This window comes from Garra rufa, chromosome 12, assembly GCF_049309525.1.
Source record: "Garra rufa chromosome 12, GarRuf1.0, whole genome shotgun sequence".
NCBI lineage: Eukaryota > Metazoa > Chordata > Actinopteri > Cypriniformes > Cyprinidae > Garra > Garra rufa.
In genome coordinates this window covers 25,208,902-25,223,500 of record NC_133372.1, presented here as the reverse complement: position 1 = coordinate 25,223,500, position 14,599 = coordinate 25,208,902, and the positions used below count along the sequence as shown (strand labels likewise).

The window sequence follows — 14,599 nt, the reverse complement described above, 5'->3', positions numbered from 1 at the left end:
AGGTGCTACGACAAGAAAATATGCATAAATCATCCAAAAACATTTGCAAAATCATGCTTAGCCTCCTACTCAACGTGACAAGCAATCAGACAGACGCAAGAGTCTTTTTTGATAGATTTATTAGAACAAATGATTTCTGCACAAATACGAGATGGAGCTCTAGTCCTCCTCTGCAGCTTGAGCCCGAAGGAAGCTGGCCTTCTTTTGGGCAACACGGTCTTTTCTCTGAGCCAGTGTGAGCTTGGCGCGGTTCCATCTAGAAGGAAAACCACTCAATTTCAGCAAACAAGTAGAAATTTCTCACAAGATTTTTAACTATAGCACTACATTCCAATGAAACAATCATTTCGTAGGCGAGACTACCCATGTTTTTTCCTGGGCAAACAAGCATTAGTCAAGTTCATTCATTTATTTAGTCCCAAGCATAAGATTTATATTTTCTCCACAGTAGATGGTTTAAAATAAAACCTTCTCTAATAGGACTTCTGACACTAAATGCCCAACAATTAACCAAAGCTGCTCTCAGATCCGTCTTGAAATATGCTGGCATCAACTGTGCAAATGTAGAACCAACTACAATTTGCTCAGTGTGAAAGGGTATCATCAACAAGCAGCAGAACCGTTATTGTGGACATCAAATGTCAGTTCTAAATGGTTGAAACGTCAAAATAACTTAAGGAAAACATTGCTTCTGAGTTTGTAATATGGTTATGAACATCAGAGAGCACAAGACATGAAGCAATCAAATGATAGAACTGTACCTCTTCTTCTTGACTTCCCGCTTGGGCTTCTTTTCATGGACTGGGTTCTCCCGGATGGCTGCATGTGCCTTTTTGTACATTTCCTCCATCTGACAAAGAAACATTAGAATAAAATAATGATTACTAGTTATAACCATTATACAGCAGCCAACCATATTGTAATATTGACATGTAACCCTGGACCACAAAACCAGACCTAAGTCGTATTTTTTTGAAACGGGACTTATACATCTGAAAGCTGAACAAATCAGCTTTCCATTAATGTATGGTTTAAAAATCTGGAATCCGAGGGTGCAAATTAAATCTAAATATTGAGGAAAATTGCCTTTAAACTGTCCAAATTAGGTTCTTGGCAATGCATATTACTAATCAAGAATTAAGTTCTGATATATTTATGGCAGGAAATGTACAAAATATCTTCACGGAACATGATCTTTACTTAATAACCTAATGATTTTTGGCGTAAAAGAAAAATCAATTTTGACCCATATGTATGTTTGGCCACTGCTACAAATATAGCCATGCTACTTATGACTGGGTTTGTGGTCCAGGGTCACATATTGAACAGTTTCTTACTGTTGGGGGCAGCCATGGCCTAATGGTGAGAGAGTTGGGCTTGTTACCCAAAGGTTGCCGTTTCGATTCCCACACCGGCAGGAATTGAAGGTGGAGATTGTGAATGAACAGCGCTCTTTCCACCTTCAATACCATGACTGAAGTGCCCTTGAGCAAGGTACTAAGTTTTAAGGTACCCAGTTGCTCCCCGGGCGCTGGAGCAATGGCTGCCCACTGCTCCGGTGTGTGTTCACTTCTCACTGTTGTGTGTGTGCACTTGGATGGGTTAAATGCAGAGGTCCAATTTCGAGTATGTGACAATACGTCACAACGACTTTCACTTTACTTTTTACAGCTATCATTCCGCCTAAATGAATAGTTCGCTCAGAAATGAACTTATTAACTACTCACCCTTGTGTCATTCCAAAGCCATAAGTCCTTCCTTCATCTTTAGAACACAATTCAATATATTTATGAAATCTGAGAGCTTTCTGATTCTGCATATACAGCAAAGCAACTGGAATGTTTTATGGCCCAGAGAGGTAGTAAGAACATCAATAAAATAGTCCATGTGTGACCATAAGTAGATATTTCTCAAAGCTAGGACCACACACATGCGTCATACTCTTGTAAACACTGACAGGGAAGAGAAGGAAAGGCCGAATAAAAGTCGATATTTTTGTTTTCTTTGAGCACACAAAAAGTTCTCATAGCTTCATAAAATAAAGGTTGAACCACTGATTTCACATGGGCCATTTTAACAATGACCTTACTACCTTTCTGGGCGTTGAATGTGTCAGCTGCGTTGCAGCCTATGCACGGTCAGAAAGCTCTCGGATTTCATCAGAAATATGTTTCGAACAACATGAGGGTGAGTTCTCTTTGTTGGGTGAACTATCCCTTGTCTTAGAGATGGCTTATTTTTCTAAAAAAATCTTGGTGTGCCACAAAAGAAAGTCATATACAGCTACAATGGCATGAGAGTTGGGTATCATTTGAATTTATTGGTTCTGATTCCGAATAAGAAAAAAAAAAAAAAAAAAAAAAAAAAGTTAAGTCAAACATTTAGATGTCAAACATATTTATTCTGTCTCTTACCTATGGTTTAACCAAAAAAAATACCACAGAAAAAAAAAACTACACTAATATGAATTTTAAACATTAAATTGTTAAAGACAATAAGCAATTAGCAAATAAGCAATTAGCAATAGCATAAATAAAACTGAACAAATGTCAGGTACAGAAATCTAAAACAAGTTTAAAAGCACTTCGTTTTCTTCTCATTAAATTTACGAAAGTTAATGATTTTCTTTAGTGCTTTGATTAACATTAATGACAGGTAGCACTTTAATTAGATTGCTGTCTTTTTAACAACAAAAAAAAATACTGTTACACATACATGTTCTTTTTCTCGATACCCAACCCTATAAAAGAAAAATCGATAATTTTGACCCATACAATGCATTTTTGGCTATTGCTACAGATATGCCTGCGCTACTTAAAGGATTAGTTCACTTTTAGAACAACAATTTTTAGATAATGTACTCACCCCCTTGCCTTTTTTCTGCAGTCGTCAAATGTTTTTTGAGAGGAACATTTCTGGAAATTTCTCCATATAATGGACTTAAATGGTGCTTCGAAATTTGATCCTCCTAAATGCAGCTTAAATGCAGCTTCAAAGGGCTGTAAATGATCCCAGCCAAGGAAGAAGGATCTTGTCTTCCGAAACAATTCGTCATTTTCTTAAAAGGCATATAAAAAAAAGATTCTAAGCACTGAAACTCATCTAGCACTAGGGCTGTGATGCACGTTCGCTTCTCTACGTAATCACCACCACCACGTCTAGTTTGAACGCGGTCTGCCCAACGCTTGTCGCCGCCGCGGGTCTTTCATTCTGCATACGTCACGTGTGACCTTTCGACGTGATTGCATAGTACGAGAGTCGCGAACGTGCATCACAGCCCTAGTAATGGACGAGTTTCAGTGCTTAAAATGTATAAAAAATATATTTTTCTAAGAAAATGACAGATCGTTTCAATAGACAAGACCCTTCTTTGTCAGCCCTTTGAAGCCGCATTTAAACTGCATTTTGGAAGTTCAAATTTAAAAGCACCATTTAAGTCCATTATATGGAGAAATTTCCAGAAATGTTTCTCAAGAAACAATTTCTCAACGAATGAAGAAAAAGACAAACATCTCGATGACAAGGGAGGAGTAAATTATCCGTGAATTGTTGTTCTGAAAGTGAACTAAGCCTTTAAGACTGGTTTTGTGATCCAGGGTCACATTTTGGGAAAAACATAAATGCACATACCGAATCAGGGGTAACGCCGTTCTTGATGAAGCGAGAGAACTGCTTCTTGTAGGCGTCCTCATCCTCCTCCATCAAGAATCTCATGTATTCTGAGACGTTGATGCCCAGGATGTGCTTGCGGTGAACCTCTGCATTGAACTCCTTGCTCTCAGTGTCATAGCCAGGGAAACGCTTGGTGCTAAAACAGAAATTAAAAACTCAAACATTGGGCATACCGGATTCCAATAACATTCAGTATTAATGAACAGACCTCATGCACATTTTGGTGCTCCCAATGTAAACAAGTTTTGAAAAAAAAAAACCACATTAAGTTCAGCAACTGTAGAACCAGGGCTGCTCGATTTTGGCAAAAATCATAATCACGATTATTTGTCAATATTGTAATCACGATTTAAACGATTATGACAGGGTCCAATACTTTATATAGTGATTAATTTAAAGATGGCAATACAGCGAGAAGATAAAAATAAAAAAACAAAACAGTGCTTTAAAAAGATACTGAATACTTTTATGCAAGTCTAAAGTAGTCTTAAAACAACACTACAGAAAATGAATGTAATTATTTGAATGTAAAATAAAACCGTGCATTCACTGTAATAGTTAAACATGTTTTGTTTCTTATTAAAACTACAAACGTCCTTCATTCAAAAGCAGTGAGTGAGGTTTCTTTGTATTTTTACGTTTTATTCATATTAGGCACAGAGACGGCAGAAGGAATCTTATGTGTTGCGCTTAACCACACGGGTCCAATATACTGTTTCACATGTATTTTCATTTTCAACTGTTTATGGTCATTTAAGACATAACTGACAAGCGTTTACATGAATAATCACCAAGCGCCTCATCTTGAAATATTTTTGCGTGTATTTGAGCGTTTAGGCGGCACCTTGAGTTAATAGATTACTTTTCATGTCCGTGTTCTGCTCCGTCTCTGAGCGCATAAACGGAACAGCGCAAGTTCTTACGCGCTATTAAAACACAACATCAAAGAAACAATAATAAATCAAGCACGTGCCGTTTTATGAAAGTCACGTTACATGATTTTGCAGATTTGCATTTGAAATTAGGCTTTTATGGAGGAGCGAAAGTGCACCACTGGAAAGGGGCGGAATGGGGTGCAATAATCGTTTCATTTCGATTATTGCATTTTCATGATCGTTTGAAGCAGAAATCGAAACCGAATTTCAATTAATTGCACAGCCCTATGTAGAACATCTACAAGCTGTTCAGTTTCAAACTGTGTCATCACCAAGACGACAGCTTTTGAAATGGAAGTAGCCAGAACAAACTGCTCACATCTAATATTTTGAGCATATAAGCAGTATGACGAAGACCTACCTGTGAGGAATGGACAGACCTCCATCCACTGCTCCCTTCAGGGCACCGAACACCTTATTGCCAGTGGTGGTTCTGGCCAGGCCTGCATCCAGGTAGCAGGAGAAGGCTCCTGGCTGCCCATCAATGCTCTCCACATTAAACTCATCCCCGGTGATCTCAACCTGGCCCTCGTACACCTTGTCAAGGCCAAATTTGTTCAGCAGCTGGAAGACAGCACACAGTGGACCAGTTAGAACCAGTCTATCATCTTCCTATCAATTATCCTGGATTAATTAAAGCCTTTCAAAACTGCTAGGGGACTCATTTACTCCTGGCATTAACAGTTACTGTTGATTGAATTATAAGTAGACAGCACTCAATACAAGTGTAAATGGGCTGCAAAACATTTTGCGATTACACAAGCTACATTGAGGTTTTGAGTTGAAACCACATGACCACATTGTTTGTATATCAAAGCTAATGGGTCCTGTACTGTTCTGCTCAACAGTGAATGACTATCAACCTATCTAATAATCATGGTGCCAGTGCAAATGGTTAAACTTTGCCCACTATAAATGAACTCCCAAAAAAATTGAACAACCCACTCATACTTGCAAAAAGACCTTATGTAACATCTTCAGCTTGTGACAACATGCAGTGAAACAGATCACATGATGCACACTAATCTAAAGTTCAGGTTGTACAAATACTGCACTTGAGAGCATCTTGGTTCCATATTTGTACCACACTTATGTGGCAAGTGAGATATGTAATTAGGACTTGTATGGCTTAATATAGCAAATGATGCTAAAATTATGTAGTAGAAAACCCATGAAAGATCCATGTAATTTAAAAAATATATATAAACATTTTTTAGTTACTTTTGTGTCATACATATCTAGTTACAACGCAACTCAAAATAAAATACTAATACGATGCCACATTGTATGGCTTTTGGTTGTAATTTTCAGTCGAAGGGTAACGAGAGGAGAAAAGAATAGGAAGATGCCTGTGGACAAATAAAACTTTCTAAAGACCTGCATCTTTGCTCTCTTCACTTTAGCCCTGATGCCTTTGAGGCTTTTAGTAGACCACAGCTACTAAACGAGCTTACAAAAGGCAAAGACAAGAAATGCTAGATGCCATCCTGACAGGATGCAAACATGCCGCAGCCACTGAAGCAGTTGCTCAGTGTGGTTTTCACTCAATATCCGGGAGAGTTTAGACTCTGTATGTGGTCAAATCGAAGTCCATAATATGAAAAAAAATTAAGAAAGTCTTTCAAGGGTTTTCTACTATATGTGACCCTGGACCACAAAACCAGTCTTAAATAGTAGGGGTATATTTGTAGCAATAGCCAAAAATACATTATATGGGTCAAAATTATCGATTTTTCTTTTATGCTCTATTTATGTTCTACCACAAATATATAGAAACTTGATTTTTGATTAGTAATATGCATTGCTAAAACTTCATTTGGACAACTTTTAAGGCAATTTTCTCAATATTTAGATTTTTTTGCACCCTCAGATTCCAGGTTTTCAAATAGTTGTATCTCAGACAAACATTGTCCTATTTTAACAACATATCAATGGAAAACTTATTTACTCAGCTTTCAGATAACGTAAGAATCTCAATTTCGACAAAATTACACTTATGACTGGTTTTGTGGTCCAGGGTCACATATATTTTAGTAAAACACGTCATTTACGTTATATGCCATACAAGTCTTAATACCCAGGGTTTACTTTAAGAAAAACTATATCAAGTGGTCACAGTAAGATCATTAAACGCACCCACTGTAGCACATTCATGAATACCACATTCTCACCACATGGAAAAATAATGAATTACTCTTACACTACACACATTAATTTATAATTACCAATTACATACATTTGCTCTCATTTGATCTCAATTCAAATACTTCCCTATGTCTGTCAAACATATCAAAATTAATGTCCAGCATGTTCACTTTGCAAACACTGGGTTGGTATTTGTGCTGCGACGAAGGATGATTTTGAAATGATTTTTGAAGTTGAGGGCAAAAAATAAGATGGGAGTTTTGCGACATACCCTAACTGCCTTAAACCAGAAAAAGCAGTGTTCAGGCAGAGCGAGACAAGCGTTCGAGGTTAAAAAGCATATAAATTGTTTAAAAAAAAAAAAAAGGATAGTTTTGCTGGGTAAGACCCTTCTTCCTCGCCTGGGATTGTTTACAACGGCATCTGGGATTGTTTGAAGCCACATTTAAACTGCATTTTGGAAGTTCAAACTCGGGGCACTATAGAAGTCCACTATATGGAGAAAAATCCTGAATAAAAAAAAAAAATTTGACTGATGAAAGAAAGATGAACATCTTGAAAGACAAGGGGGTGAGTACATTATCTGTAATTTTTTGTTCTGGAAGTGAACTACTTTAAAATTCAGCATTTTACTGCTACACAATAGGGCTGGGCGATATGCAAAAAAAAAATATTTTTGATAATATCGCCTACCCAAGCCCAACCTCCACCACGCCCCGCACCCGCCGAAACGGCATTGCCTACATGCACAAACACACCATGTTCAGTTTGGCCTTAATTATTACAGGCTGGTTTTACTTTTCCTTGTTTCTGCTTAAACTAAAAACATCAGCTATGCTGTTACGTTGGTGTTGCTAATCATTTTAACTCTGTTCTTATCAAATTTGTTTTTCAAATGAATTTCATTTTGTGTGGAAAACTGAGGAAAAATACCACAATTTTACTGTAAGTTTAATTTCCTTGTTTATAACAATTGTAGCATTGTTTTCAAACTTGTAGTCAAGCTATAATGCATTTAATATAGATCATGATTGAAATCAGGAATGAAAATCGAATTCTGAGCAAAAACGGCAACTTTTTTTTTTTTCGTTCTGGTATAGTTCGGAGGTCTCTTTTGGCCTGTTTATAACGAAATAAAAATAACTGCTTCATTTAAGCATTAGCAAATTTTTTAATTTCTAGAATTTGTATTTTATTACCGGTAATTAAAATACAACTCCCACAATAACGGCTGCCAACACTGAAACTCCGAACGCATTTAGAGATGCGCGGATGAGCTCAAACGTCACCCGAATCCGCAGCTTCAAATAAATGATCTGCCCACCACCCACCCGCACAGATATTTCTAACCTCACCCGATCGTCCTAATACAACTATTTTAATTCTTAGTTATGCATGATGATATGACAAATGGATGGTTCATTCTAACAGCGGTTAGAAAACCACTGCATTACCGTACTCGATGGCATTAACACACAAATGAAATCGTCTGCCTGACGAAAAAGTATTTATAACAGGTTCATATTTTAGAAAATGTAGTTATTTGCATCATTAATTTATCTCATGCACCCCTGACTCACCCGAAAATAATCAGAATGCATTTCAGAACGAAATCTGAGCATCACTAGAACGTGTGCATGTTGAGGGGTGAGCTGAAAGCACTATATTTGTCTTTATTCGTTGCAAAAACTTAGTTTTGTTGCAAATGAATTAAATGTATAATGCTCTATCTCAGCTTAATTATAATTATAGTGTATACACTGTTTAAAAAATATTTAAAAATGGGGCACTATGCGCTGTACAGGCTGTGAAGGAATTTGATATAACATGTTTATCATTATACAACCCGTATAAAAAAATATTCAGAAACATGTGCAGTGCTACTATTTATCTCTTTTTCTGTTTCAATTTTATTAAACTGTAGATCAAAATAAAATTTATCACGGATAAATGATGTGAACCCATTTCCGAAATAATCGCATACACAGTTGCACGTTGCCATTATAGTAGTCAGTGCCGAACAACAGGCATATAAAATATAGAGGTTACAAAAGTGATTTAGTCAAGATAAGGATTTTCTTTTCTTTTGTTTTTTTGAGTAAAATTAATGACAGGCGGCAGCGGCTGATGTCAATGCATGAATCCAATACACACTTGTTTTCTTTCTTAACTCTTTACATTCACTTAAGACATAAACGATTGTATCAACGGGATATTTATATAATTCTGTGTGGGTTCTTTTTCATTCGAATATGTAAGAATGCGAGAAAGAGAGCTCAGTCCAGTGTTGGTGTTTATGAAAGGTGGTTTTTAGTTTAACATGCGCAGCACAGAAAAACACGCTAATGCAGAAGATATATTTTCGTCTTCTTGCAGTTGAATCTTTTAAAGTCACATTAAATGCGCATACAGAAATAAAGAAAACAAAATAGAAATTTTATTATATAACAAGTAATTCGATTCCTGACCTTAGCTATCTGTTTTCTCAAACAGCTTTTTGAAAATAGCTTTAATTTCCAAAAATACCTTTTCGATTCCCAACCATCCTACTACATATAAAAAAAAAAAAATTATTATTATTATTGCATGCAAAAAGACCTGTTTGGTAACTATGGGGCTATGTAAAATGTTTTGGCAACTACTTACTAGGTTTATCTTTTTTCCCCCTTTTTTCACCTTCATAACACAAGTTAAAATATTTTTAATAAATCCTGAGAGCTTTCTGACCCTCCATAGACAGCAAGGGTCCTACCACAATCAAGGAACAGAAACTCAATAAGGACGTCATCAAAATAGTTAATGTGACATTAGTGGCTCAGTCGTAATTTTACGAAGCTATGAGAATGCTTTGTGTGCAAAAAAAAAAAAAAAAAAAAAAACACCTTTAACAATTCAACAATTCTCTGCAATTTTGGAGAGTATCACAATTCACGACACATGCACACACTTTCCGCTGAACATCAACAAAACATGGCACACACGTGCTTCGTGTCAACAGCACCATGCACGTGTTGTTTACATCCATATGGAAGCATGTGCATGCATCGTGATACTCTCTAAAATGCTGTTAGGGTGACACAGCAGAAGAATTGTTGTTATAGTTGTTATTTTTGCCCACAAAATGTATTCTCGTAGTGTCATAAAATTACAGTTGAACCACTGATGTCACATTGATGTTCTTGGTACTTTCTGGACTTTGTCCTTGGTAGGACCCTTGCTATCTATTGAAGGTTAGAGAGACCTCCGATTTCATCAAAAATATCTTAATTTGCGTTCCGAAGAAGAACAGTGGTCTTATGTGTTTGGAACAGCATGAGAGGGAGCAATTAATGACAGTTTTTATTTTTGAGTGAACTATTTCTTTAATGCCCAAATCATTTATGTTGTGTCTTTTCATTGCTAAAATCAGGTTTCAAATATAGTAAAACATTTAAATCTGGACTGACTTAAATCATGTGGCAAATCTTTAAATATGAATATTTAATTCCAATAAAACATTTGGGATTGTAAATGCTGGCATTTCACATTACTGCAACACAATCCATCTCACTAATTCAATCTCCTGCATGTGAAACGTCCCTATAAAGTAATATTTCTTTATTTCTGTCAACATGACAAATGTCTAGAGAACAGAGGTTAATTTGTTTAATGCAACCACTCTGCAAGTCCATGTCGAGATAGAACTGTAAGGTAAAGTTGGATAAGATCAGTTTGAGGGGAAAAGTGTGAAATAAGTGGCGGAAGTGAGACTCACCCTGCGGGCCAGCAGCAGCCCAGTGCAGTAGGCTGCAGCATAATTTGTCAAACCCACAGTGATGCCATACTTGGGCAGCTCATGGGAGTAGGCTGCACACACAATCACATCACCCTCAATCTTGGCATAGGCAATCTGAAAATCAAAAACACCCAAATCACCTTTGACTGTCAAATCAATCCTCAGATATACTTAAGTCAGAAAGACAAGTGAGAGCCATGTTGTGGAGCACAATAATGAGGATGTGCATGCCATTTTTGCAATGCGATTAAAAAAAAAAAAAAAAAACTACATTCAATGCGCACATATATATATATAAATATATAACTATAAAAAAAAAGATCACTTTCAGTGCTAAGTAATCAGTCAAAAGTTTATGAACAGTAGGATTTTAATTTTTTTTAAGAAGTCTCTTCTGCTCACTAAGCCTACATTTATTTGATCCAAAGTACAGCAAAAACAGTACAATGTTGAAATATTATTACATTTTAAAATACATTTTCTATTCGAAAACATTTTAAAATTGTAATCTATTCCTGTGATTTCAAAGCTGAATTTTTAGCATCATTACTCCAGCGATTAAAGCCAAAAAAAAAAAAATCTTCTGACTGAACATTTTTCCACCAAAAAAATCTTTGCCAAACACATTCCACACATAGATATATATACGATTCCACAGCCATACCCGACACACACCCACTTTATAAGCAGTTTTTTTCCTTCTTATAGTGTGTGTCCTACTAATTTAAAACATGAAGCATCTTCTGATCAATAATAAATTGATAAAAAATTAGCCTTGAGGTGATAATTGACTCATTAATGTGATTTACAGTGGCAGTTTCTTTTTACCCTTGTAATGGCATTTTTTAATTAAAAGTCATTGTCAAATTAAAAAAATATATATTATATTTTATTTTTAAAATTTCTAATTAAAACAATATAATAGCAGAATAAGACAACTATATTACCAATCATATAAAATTAGTATTAATAAAAAAATAGTGTACTACAGAGGTGGCACAAAGGAACACAAAAGTGGCTTGTAGGTGCAATTTCAGACATTTAATAAGGCTCAGATGTGGCATAAGTGCAAATAAATTCATGTCGAGATAAATGTAATAAATATACATTTTTTAATATAGAAATATTACGTTTTAAATAACTAAGTATACGTTAGAATGACACTAAATCTGCCAGCAGGCGGCAGTAAGACCAATGATTCGTTTGAACGGCTGATTCATTCGGGAATGAAGCAGGTGACTGTCTTTATGAATGGATAATCATGAACTGAAGATTCGTTCAAAACGCGCTTTCATTCATGAATGAAACACCGCTGGTTTGCTTTTAGAGATGCGCAGCAGCAGAGCTGTTACTCATTTAGAAATATTTTCATTTAAAGAAATGGAGTAAAATCAGGCAATAGAGATATAGTCAGACAACGCAAATAATTTTAGATTTTCTTGTTATTGTACTGTTGTATTACATCAATATTACATTTGCTTACTCCCTTAACAATTGTTTAAATCTGTCACTCTCCTTTTCGCGTTCTGTGGGCGCACAGACAATAATCTATAAAAAAAGCGCGCAAATGAGTCTCTCTTTCACTTTAAGCAGGACTCAAAAGCATGTGCAAATGATAGATTCCAATGTGTATTAATACATGTGCCGAAATTCTAGTTCTGCTCTGTGTTCTCTGCTAAATAACTAACTGTGAATGATGCCAGCGGCGTCACTATGTTGTCACTGAGAAGCTGCAGCCGCGGTTACATGATCACTCAGAAATTAGGGATGCACCGAATTGAAAATTCGTGGCCGAAGCCTAACAAAACTACACAATCACTGGGCCAAACGCTGATTACCGAACACCCTTTCTCTTCTCATCGAAGACATGCGATGTGATACTAAACGGTCTCGCAGTGTCAGTTCTTGTTATGATTTTTGCATCTTTGAGTTTTAAAAGCTTCCACACTGTCGACATGTTTGCTGAATTAGTGCACGCCTCTATTTGATCGAGTCACGTCATTGTTCAGTATAATTTATTCAGCCATTCGCTTACTTTTTCGGCCATATAGTTACAGTTGCCAAACATTCGGTGCATCCTTATCATAAATTCTAATATTCCAATTTTCTCCTAAAAAAAACATTACTATTGTTGAAAACAGTGGAATAGAATGTTTTCAGATTTCTTTGATGAACAGAAAGTTCAAAAGAACAGCCTGAAACAAACCTTTTGTAACATTATAAAACATCTATTTCATCACTTTACCAATTTAAAGCAGCTTTGCTAAATGAAAGTATTAGTTTCTGTAATTTTTCATTAAAAATAAAAGTTACTGATTGTACATAATGCTACAGAAGGTTTTTCAGATAAATGCTGATCTTTGGATCTTTCTATTCAAAGAATCCTGAAACGACGTACCCAACCGTTTTAAATATGAATAAAAGTTTCTTAAACGGCAAATCAGCGCATTAGAATGATTTATGAATATTCATGTGACACTGAAGGCTGGAGTAATGATGCTGAAAATGTAGCTTTGATCACATGAATAAATTGCATTTTTAAAAATATATTCAAATAGAAAAAAGTTATTTTAAATAGTAAAAATATTTCAGTTTTACTGCTTTTGCTGTACTCTACTGGAACAAATAAATGCAAAGAGCTGTCAAAAAAAAAAAACAAAGACTTTCCTATCATGTCCCATTATACACAAGTACAAATCTTCAGCATTTTAGCACACCATAACTGATCATGGAGCAAATGTACATCTTTGCACCCACCTGGCAGATGATGTCCCTGTTGGAGAAGCGGACAATCATCCTGTACTTGGGTGTGTTGTACTTGTTCTTGTCTTGGATAACCAGGCGCTTCCGGGCAAAGTAATCAGTTTTTCCCTCTGGGAAGCAAAAAGACAAAACAATGAAAACCAAACCTGTCTGTATGACTTTGTATATCAGTTAATGTTCAAAGTTCTGCACTTACCTCTCCTTCTCCTGAACTTCACCTGGTACCTCTTGAAGTAGGCCTTGCTCTTTACTACTTTAACGAATCCCTAAAACACAACACAATATTTTAAAAACTCATTCACTTTAGAGATTCAAATCAAATGCACACTTTTGCTACACTGAAAACGGACGTGTTACAACTATAAAGGGTTGAAAGGCCTCCAATAAAGTGTTGAAGTCGCAGCATGCTAGCATCTATCATCATGCAAACGCTCGATTAGGTGTTTAACACTATATTGTGCTTTTCTGAGAGCATGTCAGGTTCCGAAAACCACCTACAATGTTGCGAATATTCATTACACTGTGCATCGGTCTCAGAAACTCATGTGGGAAGGGCTTGAAATCAGCCATAAGGCCACGTTTGAACTGTGTCTATCCGAAAAATCTTAAGCCATCCTTTTATTATCTGCCATCATTCTATAACGTAAAGGCACCAAACAGATTATTAACCTTTAGGGAACATAATAATAAAAGTATTTCGGCGCTGTACTGACCATTTTGCAGACTTTTCAGTCTCCTAAGCCGGAGCCTGGAGTCAAACTACGGAGTTTTGACTCCGCTGCACTGGAAAAAGAAAGAATGATGTGCGCATGCGTGGTAAATACTGTCGAAAAATGACACTGTGAGGAGAAAAGAACAGCGACACCTGCTCTATTGGATGTATAACGGCAAATATGAGCGATACTATGTTTATGTATGAGCAATGCTTATCAAAAAAGACATCTGTGCAGCATATTGCTTTGTTCCTAGAACGACTGGCGTTATGTCATAACATGGAAATGCAGTTTAGCTGTCTACCTTATAGCCTTATCTATGCTGTGCTGTACTGTATTTCTACTATTTTTCAAATGTCTGTTATGAAAAGTAAAAAACAAAAAATGACTGATGTTTATTAGATTCAAAGTACAGCAAAAACAGCATTTTTTTTTACTATTTAAAATAACTGTTTTCTATTTAAATATATTTTAAAATGTAATTTATTCCTGTGATCAAAGCAAAATTTTCAGTTTCATTACTCCAGTCTATAGTGTCAAATGATGCTGATTTGCTGTTCAAGAAACATTATTATTATTATCATTATTATTATTAT

At 35.9% G+C, this 14,599-nt stretch overlaps 1 protein-coding gene across 1 annotated transcript; it reads right to left on the bottom strand.

The window, feature by feature from the left end:
• Window positions 1–102: 102 nt before the first annotated feature.
• rpl5b (ribosomal protein L5b) lies at window positions 103–14,090 on the bottom strand. The gene is made up of 8 exons (XM_073851252.1): window positions 14,004–14,090; window positions 13,487–13,556; window positions 13,285–13,400; window positions 10,507–10,641; window positions 4,969–5,171; window positions 3,631–3,808; window positions 762–850; window positions 103–256 (listed from the first exon to the last, which is right to left on the bottom strand). Exons 1-8 carry the CDS (start codon window positions 14,004–14,006, stop codon window positions 160–162), a joined length of 891 nt encoding a protein of 296 aa, XP_073707353.1. The 5' UTR covers window positions 14,007–14,090; the 3' UTR covers window positions 103–159.
• Between the last annotated feature and the right edge of the window lie 509 nt (window positions 14,091–14,599).

What these genes read in the sequence shown, in the direction of transcription:
- rpl5b (XM_073851252.1), bottom strand. An exon ending in GAAGTTCAGGAGAAGGAGAG is followed by an intron (nt 13,401 to 13,486) that starts GTAAGTGCAGAA and finishes TTTGCTTCCCAG; the next exon opens with AGGGAAAAACTGATTACTTT. An exon ending in GGTCTGTCCATTCCTCACAG is followed by an intron (nt 3,809 to 4,968) that starts GTAGGTCTTCGT and finishes TTTCTGTTTTAG; the next exon opens with CACCAAGCGTTTCCCTGGCT.